The sequence below is a fragment of the Peromyscus maniculatus genome, chromosome 10, assembly GCF_049852395.1.
Source record: "Peromyscus maniculatus bairdii isolate BWxNUB_F1_BW_parent chromosome 10, HU_Pman_BW_mat_3.1, whole genome shotgun sequence".
NCBI lineage: Eukaryota > Metazoa > Chordata > Mammalia > Rodentia > Cricetidae > Peromyscus > Peromyscus maniculatus.
The window spans coordinates 8,011,428-8,025,460 of NC_134861.1; the positions used below are offsets into that span (position 1 = coordinate 8,011,428).

A 14,033-nucleotide genomic window follows, 5' to 3' on the forward strand; every position below is an offset into this window, starting at 1 on the left:
CCCAACCCAAATGGCTCAATTCTATCACCTCCAGGTCTCAGCTATTTGAAGGTCTCCAACTTCCCTGTGGCTGTCTCCTCTCCTTGTACTGTTCCCTGGAGCTCTTGACCCATAAGTAATCACATCATGGTCCCTGGTGTCTCCCCTTAAGAATTCAAGACCCACATGCAATTTCCTACCAATATGGCCTCCAAGCAGGGACCACCCAAATACTTTTTTTTTTTTTTTTTAAATCCCTCTTCCTTACATTCCTACTGCTCCAGCCTTCCAGAATGCTCAGGTTGCTTCACCCCACCCCCTCTGAGCCTGCTCATTGGCTATTTGAGCTGAGTCGCTATGCTCCACATCATGACTTGGCTTGCCACAGCCTGAAGGCAACAGAGCCATAGTGCCCTTTTTCTGGGTCCTCATCATCCATGCCTTTGTGCCTGCAGTGGCCTCCCTGTAACAGGATCTGCGATTTAAAGGAAGATTTATTTGTGTGTGCATGTGTGTCTGTGTCTGAGAATGACCAGTGCCCATGGGGGCCAAAGCAGTGTGTGATCCTCTTTTTTTTTTTTTTTTTATTAAGAAATTTTCAACTCACTCCTCATGCTATCCACAGACCCCCCTCCTCCCTCCTCCCACCCCCAAGCCCTTTTTCCCAAGACACCCCGCATCCCCACATCCCCCAAATCAAGGTCTCCCATGGGGAGTCAGCAGAGCCCAGCACACTGAGCCTAGGCAGGTCCAAGCCCCTTCCCACTGCGCCAAGGCTGTGCAAGGTGTCACACCACAGGCACCGGGTTCCAGAAGCCTGCCCATAGACCAGGGACAGATCCTGATCCCCCTGCCTTGGTTCCCCCAAAACAGTTTGAGCCAAACAACTGTCTTCCGTGTCCAGAGGGCGTAGTCCAGTCCCATGGGGGTTCCACAGCCACCAGTCCACAGTTCATGGGCTTCCACTAGTGTGGCTGGTCATCTCTGCACATCCTCCCATCATGATCTCGACGTCCCTCGCCTGCAGTATCTCTCCTCTCTCTCATGGGTTGGTTTCCCAGAGCTCAGCCTGGTGCCTGGCCATAGATCTCTGTATCTGCCTCCATCTGTCACTGGACAAAGGTTCTATGATGACAGCTAGGTTATTTGCTAGGCTAGTCACCAGAGTAGACTGGTGTTGCTGGAGGGCTTCTCTCCAGGTTCCCCAAGCACCACAGACTGGTCCAGTTATAGTTGGAGTTCCAGGCAGTTGTGACCCACCCAAGATGGGTGCTTGGTTTCAAACCCCAATCCTCTGCAGGAACAGTAAGTGCTCTTAGTGCCTTTTCTCCAGCCTCCTAAATGCAGTTTTTAACATGTACAAAGCCCTCTGTGCAAATAGGTTCTATTAACCCCACCTTACAGGTAAGCAATCTCAAGTTCAGCAACGTTGGGTGTTTTCCTTGGTACATACAGTTAAGAACCGTTAGGTTTAGGATTTAAATTCACCAATACTCTCATAAACTGACCCTGACAGGAACCCTGGCCTAGAGAGACATGGAGACCACTGATAATCACTCATGAAGTTAAAGGGCAAAAGACAAGACTTCAGCCTGAGAAAGGGATTGGGACAAGACTCCCAGAGTAAGGTTTTTTCCTAGCCAAGACCACAGTGCTTCCTAATGGCCAAGAGAATAATCACTCTGTGATTTAAAACTGAAGGGGCCTGAAGAGATCCTCAACAATTTAGAGCACTGGCTGCTCTCCCAGATCTGGGTTCAATTCCCAGCACCCACATGGCAGCTCACAACCACTTGTAACTCCAGTTGCAGGGATGCAGTGTGTCCTTGGGCACCACAACACCCATTCATATTAAATAAAACCAAAAAACTGTAACTAATGGTTTAAAGGTAACGTCTATCAGGCTTATGTGCTGAAACCAAAATTCTTTGGAAGTTAATGGTGGTCTCTTCAGGTGTTTGCACGAGGCTTGAACATGGTCTCAACTTAGGAAGTTAGTAAGTGCAAAAGCAGGACTGGAGAGATGGCTCTCTGTTTAGGCCACTGCTCTTGGCTGCTCTTCCAAAGGACCTGGGTTCAAATCCCAGCACCCACCCTCACACATACATGCAGGCAAAACCTCAAAGTACATTAAATAAATAAATCTTTTTTTTTTTTTTTTTTTTTTACAAATGTATATATTTTAATGAATCATTATACACATACCCATATTTGTTTCTGTTTAAAGTTATGTGTATGTTCATGTTAGTTTTTCTCATGAGAAATCTTTTAGGATCTCTTTTATTTTTCTTTATTAAGAAATTTTCGCCGGGCGGTGGTGGCGCACGCCTTTAATCCCAGCACTCGGGAGGCAGAGCCAGGCGGATCTCTGTGAGTTCGAGGCCAGCCTGGGCTACCAAGTGAGCTCCAGGAAAGGCACAAAGCTACACAGAGAAACCCTGTCTCGAAAAACCAAAAAAAAAAAAAAAAAAAAAAAAAGAAATTTTCTACTCACTCCTCATGCTATCCACAGACCCCACCCCACCCCCAATAAATAAATCTTAAAAAAATAAAATAAAGTGCAAAAGTAGGTCTCATGAACAATTTACATTTATTTGCTGCTAACTGTCGTCAAATACACTTCCAACACAGCAGAAGCTGGAGTCTGTCTGCAGGGTGGTGGCACTGCTTGCCAATACACAGATGGTCCATGAAGAGTAACTTCAAACTCATCCTCAGGCTGAGGCCCCGCTCCAGGCAAACAGTTGATGGGTGGAACCGTTCCTTCCGGCTGTCAGGAGTTACTCCTTGTTCTCATACTTGTGCTTTATGTGCTTCCACAGCTTCTGTATTTAAAACACAACAACAGGTAGTTATAACCTCTGCCCTCACACTTTACAACTACTTTCGTTGTCCAAAACAAAGAATACTGAGAAATGGGTGTCAGACTCTGATTAAAAGTGCACAGTTAGGCCTGGTGGTGGTGGTGCACGCCTTTAATCCCAGCACTTGGGAGGCAGAGGCAGGCTGATCTATGAGTTCGAGGCCAGCCTGGTCTACAGAGTTCCAGGACAGCCAGGACTACACAGAGAAACCCTGTCTCGAAAAACAAAAACAAACAAACAAATAAAAAAGAAAACCAGTTGAGGAACAGGCTGGCCATGTGTACCAGGCCTTTCCCAGTACAGCCACAATCTCAGGACATAAAACATGCACAGAACCTGAAACCTTAAGTCAAAAAGGACTCGCCATTTCCTACTTTATGCCACTTTTATCCATCAGAACAAAGCTGCCTGCGTGGGAGGCCTTGGGAACTGAGACATCAATCTTACAAGGTCAGCCACATTGTCCACGGAGACGTACTTTAATGACTGGCCTGCTGCCCTTGAAACCAGCGAGGGAGGCAGTGGTCGGAGTTCTAACCCACTCGCCACCGACTTACGGGGTAGTTCGGACCGGTCAAGTCTCGGGCGTTAGCTTTTGCAAATGAACATGTGGAAATGTGTGGTAGGACATACCGAAACTCCCAGCCCCTGCAATGGGGGTCCATGTGAGATTCAGGACTCACACCAGGTCATGCGAACTGGAGGTACAGGCTCAAGACAAGGGACGAACTGAGTTTCGTCCTCCTTCCCTCCCTCCCAGTCACCCCTCAGGCGGGCCCAAGGTCAGGACGGCCCAGGCCCTCACCCCCTCGTTGAGGTTCTCGTAGATCGCGTCTGCGCCCTGGTCGAAGGCGCGCTCGAAGAAAAGGGCGCCCACTACTATGGTGAGGGCGAAGGTTGCATTCCTGCGGAACAGCAGGGAGTACAAACGCGAAGTGATCGCCGGCGCCATGTCGCCTCGCTACTGAATTTGCTCTACTGAGTCTGCGTAGAGGCCGACTTCTCATTCCAACCAAAAGTTTCGGCGCGCACTGCCTTATGGGAATTGTAGTTCCTCCTCTGTATCTTAGCGTTGACGTTTTGAATCACACAGAAAGTCATAGTGTGCATAGGATAACAGATTCTTACTATGTTCATATCCACACAGCCAAAGCTTGGTAAAATTTATTACCCAGTCTTTCTCTTCAATTATTTCTTGCTGTTTGACTATTTGAACTACAACTCCCAAAAACCCCTTGGTTTCCCCATCTTGCCCCGCGCTGTCCCGCCTTAGCGTTCAGTCTTCGCGTATACTTTAGAAAGGACTACGAATCCCAGCGAGCAGAGCGCCACCCGAGAACGCAAGAGGAGGAGCTCGGAGCCGTCCAGCCAGGTATTTTTGGCCAGACGTCCTGGGCCGAGTTCTATACTACTTCTCTACCCAGAATAACGAGCTCTTCGTTCAAAATCCGTGCTGTCAGCATTTTCTGGCATAGGGAGTGGCTAGAGAGGCCAGGGGGACCCGGGCTTCCGTGCCTTCATCTCGCCCCTCTGCCTCTGTGCCTCTGCCTTCTGTGAACCTGCTCCAGGTGTAGGCTTGGAGGTAGCAAAAGTCGGGTCCTAGGGGTCTAACCCTTAGTCACGCCTCAGGAGAAAAAGGTGGCTTTGCCTTTTCTTCCTGTCCTCCAGCTCGCAGGCTTTGAATCCAAGAACCCTGGCCTCGAAGGCAGGCGACCTGGTTGGAAAAGGCACCCTACAAATGCTTTTCTGAGGATCCCCACTCGGTCTTGAGCTGGCCCCCAGCAGATGAAAGGTCCCAGCTCTGGTGGAGTGCTCGGGCTATTGTCTGGGTAATGAAGAGGGCCAGCGCTTCTGGAAACTAGGACTCGAGAAGAAAAAACTGAATGCTTGGACAGGTTGGTGGTGCTCTCTAAGCCCGGTAGCCACTCAACGGAGGACTGAATATGTAGCAGCAGGGTAAACAGGATAATGTGCGTAAACTGGATGTTTGTGCAAAGTTTTAGAGGCAGTTGTAGTGCTGGGGTGCTTCAGAAAATGTAGCCTGGACTCTTAGTAGGTGGCCTGAGGTCATTTCTAGTCTGGCCTTGTACCTGTGATAAGGAGTCTATTTTTTTCCTAATTGCACGAGGGAGACACTGAATGGTTTTAAACTGTAATGTGACAAGATCTAACTTACAGTGTAATGCTATCTTTCTGGCTTCTTGGTAGAAAATAGACTGAAGAGGGGAAATTACAGAGGAAGGTGATTTAGAGAAGAGTGGATTAGAATAATCATCAGATTTGAGATGCATTTTGGGAGGTAGGGTAGATGGAGCAAGCTAGCAGATTTGTGAAAAAAAGAGGAATCAGAAGCTGAGCGGTGGTGGTGCAGGCCTTTAATCCCAGCATTCGGGATGCAGAGGCAAGCGGATCTATGTGAGTTCGAGGCCAGCCTGGTCTACACAGTGAGTTTCAGGATTCCAGGACAGGCTCCAAAAGCTACACCGAGAAACCGTGTCTCGAAAAACCAAACCAAACCAAACCAAAACAAAACAAAACAAACAAAAAAACCACCCACAAACAAACAAACAAAACAAAAACAAACAAACAAAAACCCTGCGTTCAATTGTGCAGGCCTTTGGTACCAACACTCTGGAGAGACAGGTGAGTCTTTGAGTTCAAGGCCAGCCTGGTTTACAGATTCCAGAACACCCAGGGCTACATAGACAAGCCCTGTCCTAAACAATACAAAAACAAACAAAAAGAATAAATATATAGGGGAAAATCAAAGTTTACCTCAAGGACTAAATTGTTTTTGTCTAATTGCTTATTCTGAGACCAGTTTTCACACTAGCTCTGGGGGGCCTGGAACCAACTACATAGACTAGCCTGACTCTGAACTCCTGGTGATCCTCCTGTCTCTGTCTCTGGAAGGGTGAAATTACAGACATGCACCACTGTGCCTGGCCTGTAAATTGTATGTGTGTTTAAAGATTTATTTTTTGTTATGGCAGATTATGCATATGTATAAGGTGGGTGGAGGGGTTGATATGTGCTCCTGAATGGCAGTGCCCACAGAATCCAGGAAAGGGTATTGGATCCCCTGGAGCTGGAGTTAGAGGTGGTTTGTGAGCTATCCTATGTGGGTGCCAGGTACCAAACTTGGGCCCTCTGTTAGAGTAGTACATGCTTCTAACAGGCTCTCCAGCTCTGTAAATTGTGTTTCATGTGAGTTGTCCCTTAGCTATGAAGTGGAAACATCTAGAGCAAATGGGGCTATGATTCTGAAGTTCAGAGGGCTGGTCTGAGACTGGGATAAAACCTGAAGACTGGCGCAGGATTACAATCCCAGCACTTGGGAGGTGGAGGCAGGAGAAACAGAAGAAGTTCAGAGCATTGGCAAGGTATTGTTTGAGCCCAGCCTGGACTACATTAGACTCTTTCTCTAAATAAACGAATTGATAGATTACACCGAGGACTGATCTCTAGTCATAACTCGCCGTCTGACATATGTGACCTTGATCAGTCCTGACTTTATGTGACCTGTAAAGCGCAGCAGTGAAGTCTGGTTAGGGACTAAAGGGGAAGTGGACAATACTGAGGATGGGCTCCTCTCAGCATGCCTGTTTACTACTTGCAAAGCATCCTGGTAACTTCTGGCAGGAAGTTGTGAGCCTGCAGGGAAAGAATACTTAGGTTTTGCTATCACCTGCAAGATACCTACAACAAATTTGGTTGACTGTAAGTTCAGAGGACAGGAAATCATTTTATGTGGGATGAAAAGGATGACTAAAGGGGGTTAAAGGTGTGGCTTATTTGATTTGATTTAATTTCTACTTTGTGTTATTTTTAAACATTTATTATTTTTATCTTATATGTGTGAGTGTTTTGCCTGAATGTATGTGTGTATGTGCACCACATTTGTGCTTTGGATCCCTTAGGACGGGAATTATGAATAGCTGTGAGCTGCATGTGGGCACTAGAGACTAAATCCAGGTCCTCCACAATCCACAAGAGTTCCAGGCAACCTGACACCCTCACTCAGAAGTACATGCACTCAAAAAACACCAATGCACATAAAAGAAACTTTAAAAAAAAATAAAGAAAACAATTTTTTTTCAGTTTTTTAGTAAAATTTTTAAATGTTGGGCATGATGGCACATTCCTTTAATCCCAATAGTTGGGAGGTAGAGGAGGCAGATCTCTGTAAATTTGAGGCTAGCCTCAGCAACATAGTAAGTTCTAGACCAACCAGGACTACAGAGTAAGACCCAGTCTTATTTTTTTTTAAAAAAAAAAAAGCTGGGTGGTGATGGCACATTCCTTTAATCCAGTACTTTGGGAGGCAGAGGAAGGCAGATCTCTGAATGCAAGGCCAGCCTGGTCTACAGAGTAAGTTCCAGAAAAACCCTGTCTTGAAGAAAAAGGGGGGGCAGGTGGTGGTTGTGCACGCCTTTAATCCCAGCACTTGGTAGGCAGAGCCAGGTAGATCTCTGTGAGTTTGAGGCTGGCCTGGTCCATGGAGGGAGATCTAGGACAGGCACCAAAACTACACAGAAAAACCCGTCTCAAAAAACCAAAACTAATAAAGGTTTTTTTGTTGTTGTTTTTTCAAGATGGTTTCTCTGTGCAGCCCTGGCTATCCTGGAACTCCCTTTGTAGACCAGGCTGGCCTTGAACTCACAGAGATCCTCCTGCCTCTGCCTCCCAAGTACTGGGATTAAAGGTGTGAGCCATCACCATCCAGGAAAAAAAAGGCCTTTTTTTTGTTTTTTGTTTTTTTTTTTTGTAAAAATACAGTTGTTGAGTCAGGCATAGTGGTGCTTCGCTGTACTCCCAGCACTCTGGGAGGCTAAGGCAGAAATATTGAAAGTCTGAGGCCAGCCCTAGGCTATGAAGTGAGACAGTCTCAGGGGGAGGGGGGGAATCTTCAATGTTCTACACAAAAATCTAGGGAAATGAGAAAAACAACCTTTACTTTTTTTTGATTAATATTTGAACTCAAGTTGAACAAACTAAATTCCTCTAGACACTCAGCTCTACTTACAGTTTAATTGCATTCCCTCAAACATTTAACTCCATTTATAATTTTAATATATTTGATTTTCTTTTTAAGTACTTGGGATGCATAACCTAACAAGCTCAATTTCCCCAAGGATACTTAGTTACTAGCAAATTTAATTAATTAAGTTTATGCTGAATTTAAATTTCTTACAAACAATTCAATACTTTTTAAAATTGATTGTGTATAGGAGTGGAATTCATAGACACATTTCCATACAAATTTATTATGTACTTTGGCCCTCCTATTATTATTTCCAAACATTCCCACACATAGTTTTGCTTCTATTTCCGTATCTCATATGCATTTATGATTTTTATGTATCGGTATAGAATCTAGGATCTACAGATGGAATATGATAATTGTTTTTCTGAGTCTGACTCATTTCCCTTAATATGACGTTCTCCAGTTGCACCCGTTTCCCATAAATGATATAATTTTGTTCTTTATGGTTAGGTAAAATTCCATTGTGTATATATGTCCCATTTTCTTAATCCATTTGTCTGTTGATGGACACCTACACTGACCCCGTAACGTGGCTGTTATGAACACATGCAGGTTCTGTGTTGTGCGGATCTGAGTCCGTCAGGTATTCCCCAAGAGTGGTTGGCTGAGTGTCTGCTAAATGTGTGTTGAGGAGCCATCAAACTGATTTCCACAGTGGCTGTACCAGTAAACACTCCCACCAGCAGTGTATGGGAAGGGCTCTCTTTCCCCAAGTATCCTCCCCAGCATTTGTTTTCTTACTGATAGCTGTTCTGAAGGGGAGGAAATGGAGCCATGCAGTACTTTTGTTATTTCTCAAAAAATTTCTCAAAAAATAAAAGTGTAGCCCTGGTTGTCCTGGAACTCACTATGTAAACCAAACTGGCCTTGAACTCACAGTGATCTGCCTTGCTCAGCCTCCTTAGTGCCGGGATTAAAAGCATGCACTACTACACCCAGTTTACTAATTTTTTTTCTAATTTTTTGATAGAAAATTTTTTTCATATAATTTGTATATGTATATATGTTTTTTTTGTTTTTGGTTTTTTTTTTTTTTTTGGATACAGGGTTGCTCTAGGTAGCCCTGGCTGGCCTAGAACTCACTATGTAGACCAGGATGGCCTCAAACCATATAGTGTATATTGATCATGTTTTAACCCTCTCCTAGTTTCCTCCCAGATCCTCCCCTATCTCCCTACCTACACAACTTTATGTTCTTTCTCTCTCTCTCTTTATAGTTCAGTACTTTTTAAAAACCTAGAACCGTGACAACAAATTACAGGCTCTGGGTTGGGAGTTAACTCCGTTGGTGGAGTGCTTTACTTAATACAAACAAGGGCTTGGGTTTGGGCTTCAGCATGGTGTATCCCAGGAGTGAGTGAGGCAGGAGGATCAGAAGTTCAAGGTTCTCCTTAACTGTATAAAGAGGTGGAGGCCAGTTTGAGCTGCCTAGGACCCTGCCTTAGCTCAATACAACACACACACTCACACACTAGACTTTATCCCTCACATGACGTAAGAATATAGGGGAGGGGGACCCTAAAATGACATTTTTAGCACCCTGGGTCATTCTAACACAGTCAGAGTTTCTAATCACTCACTGATAATCTCTCAACCTAAAACCATAAATCTAATACTAAATACTGATGTATGTCTTGTCAGTTACGTGATATTTTAATCTTAGACCTTAAATCAGAATCCCAGTGATCATCTGTCAGATATTTAATATATCAAAATTATTTTTAATGTTAAGAATGCTTTTAAGCTGGGTGGTGGTGGCGGCGGCGGCGGCGGCGGCGGCGGCGGCGGCGGCGGCGGCGGCGCACGCCTTTAATCCCTGCACTCAGGAGGCAGAGGCAGGTGGATCTCTGAGTTCCAAGCTAGCCTTGTATATAGATCAAGTCCTGGGACAGCCAGGGCTAAACAGAGAAGCCCTGTCTAAAACAAAATAAGAGCATGCTTTTTTAAATACCAGTTACACAGGTTTGTGTGTGTTGTGTTTTGAGACATGGTCTGACTGTCTGACTGTTTAGTACAAGCTGGCCTGTGAGTTGAGACACTTCTACCTCAGCTACCTGAATGCTGTGGTGTGAAAAGACACATGTTTGGTAGGAATTTCCCCATCTACAAAGCCTGCTCTGTATCAAGTCGGGGCTAACACTTCAGTGAGCTGACGTGTTCATGTCGGTGTCTTTCTGACTGGAACGCAAGTCCAGCAGCCTCTGTGTAGTCAGAATGTCCCATCAAGGCTGCCTGTAGATGATGTTTATTCCTCTGGGTTCTGTCCTTCGGGGGCATCTAGTAACGCTGGTTCAAATACAGATCCCTAGGTCACTTTCCAGAGCTGCTAAGTCAGAGTTTCTGAGACTTGGCTCAGGAGACGTTTTTGGACAGGAGAGTAGTGGGTGTTGAACCCAGAGCCACACTCTCCTAGCTAAGTGCTTTGCTATTGGGCCCCACTCTGGCCCAGGAGGCTATTGCTATTTCTTTCTGTCTTTGGTCCTTTGTGTGTGTGTGTGTGTGTGTGTGTGTGTGTGTGTGAGAGAGAGAGAGAGAGAGAGAGAGAGAGAGAGAGAGAGAGAGAGAGAGAGAGGTGGTGTGTGTATGAGCACTTGCCAAGGTGCAGCTATGGAGGCAGAGGACAGCTTTGTGGGATCCATTCTCTCTACCTGATCATGGAAGTCAGGTCATCAGGCTTTGATGAAATTACCTTTAGCCGGTGAACCATCTCACCAGCTCAAGATTTCATTTTCGACAAGGTTCTCATGTGGGAGCCACAGACATTTTGAGCAGGGCTGATAGGATGCACAATACCGGCCAGGCAGCAGAGAGGCCTTGATTACGAAGTGCGGTCTGGCTGGAGCAGCACAGCATTGGTGACAGGAAGGAGGAGGAGGAGGCAGACATGGTTTGAACTAGTATTTAGTTCAGGAGCCTCCTTCAGACTATTTTTGTCTCCTGATTGGGAACTCCAGCCTCCTGAGACCTGTAACCATGTGATGAAAAATTATCTTCAGCGTGTGGTCTGGAGCCCAGAACCAGGTGCAGCCGACCTTCACTCTGGGTTGTTAGGCCAGGTCAGGTTAGAACCAGGGTTTCCTTGGTGCTCACCTAACGGGAGCTGAAGGAAATATTTATTCTGTCCTTTTCCACTTCCATCCAAGCTGATTTATCCGGGTGAACGAAGTCCCGGGAACCATCTATGGCAGCCTCCTAAGGGGAAAGAGTAAAACTTAGTCTTCCTTGTCTCATATCTAAACCCAGAGCCTCACGCGGGCCAGATACATGCTCTACTGCTGAGCCACATCTCATTCCTGCTTAAACGTTTTAAAAAGTGTGTGTGTGTGTGTGTGTGTGTTGCCTTCGTGTATGTATATATGTATGTGTACCACGTGCATGCCTGGTGCCTGTGGAGGTCTAAAGAGGACATTGAATCCCCAGGATCTGGAGATAGGGATTGTTGTGTCTCTCATAACATGTGGGTGCTGGGAACTGAACACTGGTCCTCTGAAAGAGCAACAAGTACTCTAAACCACTGAGTCTTCTCTCCAGTCCCTTTTTGGGGCAAGGTCTCACTGTGTAGCCATGACTGGCCGAGAACTTGCAATGTAGACCAGTCTGGGCTCAAACTCACAAAGGTCTGCCTGTACCTCCAGTGTGCGTGAGACACCACAGTCTGTTCAGTCCCTACTTTTCCAAGGGAATGCTTTTGGTTTTAAAGGTTTTCAAACAATCTACACTAAATGTAGAACTTCTTATAAGAATAACAAAGTGAAAAATAAAACACACATAATTCCTGAACCAGGGATAACCATAGTAAATATTCTATGTCTGTTCTAGTCTGTATGTGTGCAGTGAAGGAGGAGATTCTTTTTTTTTTTTTTTTCACTCAGGAGGCAGAGGCAGGGAGGATCTCTGTGAGTTCAAGGCCAGCCTGATCTACAGAGCAAGTTTCAAGACAGCCAGAGCTCCATAGAAAAACCCTGTCTTGCCAGGTGACACCTTTAATCCCAGCACTTGGGAGGCAGAGGCAGGCGGATCTCTGTGAGTTCGAGGCCAGCCTGGGCTACAGAGTGAGTTCAACGGAAGGTGCAAAGATACACAGAGAAACCCTGTCTCAAAAAAAAAAAAAAAAAGGAAAGAAAGAAAAGAAAAGAAAGGGTTGGGGATTTAGCTCAGTGGTAGAGCTTTTGCCTAGCAAGCTCAAGGCCCTGGGTTCGGTCCTCAGCTCTGAAAAAAATAAAAATTAAAAAATAAATAAATAAAGAAGAAGAAAGGAAAAGAAAAGAAAAACCCTGTCTCAAAAAACAAACAAACAAAAGATTTATTTTTATGTGCATTGGTGTGTTGACTGTATGTATGTCTGTGTGTGTGACAGTGTCAGATACCCTGGAGTTACAGACAGTTGTGAAACTGACATGTGGGTGCTGGGAATTGAACCTGAGTCCTCCAGAAGAACAAGCAGTCCTCTTAACCGCTGAGCCCTCTCTCCAGCCTAGAGGAAGAGTCTTTTGCCTTGAGAAATGCTATCCTTGTTGGATGAGAGCTGTGCAGCATCACCTGCAGGTGCCCCTACACACAGGGCCTGCCTGCGTTTCCTTCAGAGCAGGGTCCTGCAGGCCACCTTGGACCATCCCCACAGACCAGCTCTGACCCCATCAGCTCCTGACGGCAGGCATGGCACTGGGGTGCTGCGGTGCTGTGAGGGCTTGCGATAAAGCCATGCTTTACGCTTTACCTGGGCTCCGATGGTGCCATGATTAGAAGAAACGGCAGGTGAGCTTGAGGGCAGCATGTGGTGAGCACAAGTCGGGATAATTACAGTGTACGTCGCAGCCCCTGGCCAAGGCCACGCTGCTGGCTTATTTTAGCCCTGTGCATGGCAGGGAAGGGCCACAAGATGAGGCGTGGGGCTCTCAGCACTACTAGTTCAGAGCCTTCAGGATGAGATGTTGTTATTGCTAGCAGTAATTGTTGCCATTATTGTCAGCCCGGCCAGCTGTGAGCAGATGACAAGTGCCGAGACGCTGGTCCTCATGGGCAGAACAGGCCTCACCTCAAGAAGGCCCTCTGTGAAGGCGAAGTCAGAATGGAATTGAGGGTTGCAGATCTGTAGCTCAGTGTCGGGCACCAGCCGAGTGTGTAAAGGCTCTGTGTTGAGTCTCCGAAACCCTTTGGGTGCTGGAGAGATGGCTCAGCCGTTAAGATCACTAACTGCTCCTCCAGAGGACCCAGGTTCAGTTCCTAGCATCCAAATGGCGGCTCAAAGCCACCTGTAACTCCAGTTCCAGGGGATCCAACACCTCCTTCTGGCCTCTGTGGGCACTGCACATGTGATGTGTGTGTGTGTGTGTGTATGCAGACAAAGCCCTCACACACATAAAAATAAGAAAGTTCTTAAAGAATGAAAGTGAGACACCAGCATGCATGAATTAAATCTGAAGATGTTTCCCTTCACCCTACTCCCCCCACCCCTCCCCATCTCTTCTTCCCTCTGTGGGTAGAGGTTGGTCATTGAGCCTGGAGGATTGTCAGGTGCAGTGAGTTAGCCAGGACGGGTTAAGTTCTGTGGGCAGCTGCAAGAGTCAGGCATCCAGTGTGGCAGGAGCTGGTGCAGTGAGAGACATACCTGCTTGGCTTTCCCAAAAAGGGCCTGGGAGCTAATGGCGTGGAGCAAGGTGGAGGGAGGGAGGGCTTGGCTCTGCAAGCCCCTCGTTTATTATGCAGGCAGTGTGTTCTTGGCAATTGGGAGCAATGGTGGCCTAGGCCGAGTTCTTTGCCCTTGAGCCTGTGTTCTGGAGGGGAAGGAGGCCCACAAGAGAATAAGCCTGCATGCAAAGTGAGATATCAGGGTCCTGTCTGACTGCAGTTTTCAAAAAGGAGCCTGAGTGGTGGCACAGACCTTTAATCTCACTGCTCAGGAGGCAGAGGCAGGTGGATCTCTGAGTTCAAGGCTAACCTGGTCTACAGAACAGCCAGGGCTACACAGAGAAACCGTGTCTCAAAACAAAAAGTACTGAATATGTATAGATATTTTTGTCATTATTCCCTAAACAATACAATAAAACAACTGTTTCCATAACATTTATATTTACTGGGTATTATAAATGCTCTAGAGATGATTTAAAATATACAAGAGGCTGTATGTGGGTTAGATGCAAATT

The 14,033-nt window shown here is 46.2% G+C and overlaps 2 protein-coding genes across 3 annotated transcripts in view; one reads left to right on the forward strand and one right to left on the reverse strand.

The window, feature by feature from the left end:
* Positions 1 to 2,550: 2,550 nt before the first annotated feature.
* On the reverse strand, positions 2,551 to 3,832 carry Uqcr10 (ubiquinol-cytochrome c reductase, complex III subunit X). Its single transcript, XM_006972952.4, has 2 exons — positions 3,649 to 3,832; positions 2,551 to 2,804 (listed from the first exon to the last, which is right to left on the reverse strand). Exons 1-2 carry the CDS (start codon positions 3,793 to 3,795, stop codon positions 2,760 to 2,762), a joined length of 192 nt encoding a protein of 63 aa, XP_006973014.1. The 5' UTR covers positions 3,796 to 3,832; the 3' UTR covers positions 2,551 to 2,759.
* Positions 3,833 to 4,069: 237 nt separating this feature from the next.
* Positions 4,070 to 14,033, forward strand: part of Zmat5 (zinc finger matrin-type 5) — a 30,468-nt gene continuing 20,504 nt past the window's right edge. The window contains exon 1 of one of the 2 annotated variants that reach the window (XM_006972954.4): positions 4,070 to 4,215. Coding sequence is in view for 1 of the 2 variants with exons in the window: in XM_042285704.2 (XP_042141638.1) it covers positions 4,727 to 4,738 (12 nt within the window). In the remaining variant the exon portion in view is untranslated. Of the gene's footprint in view, positions 4,216 to 4,249; positions 4,739 to 14,033 lie in introns of those variants that run through there. The other variant, XM_042285704.2, reaches the window with a different exon arrangement.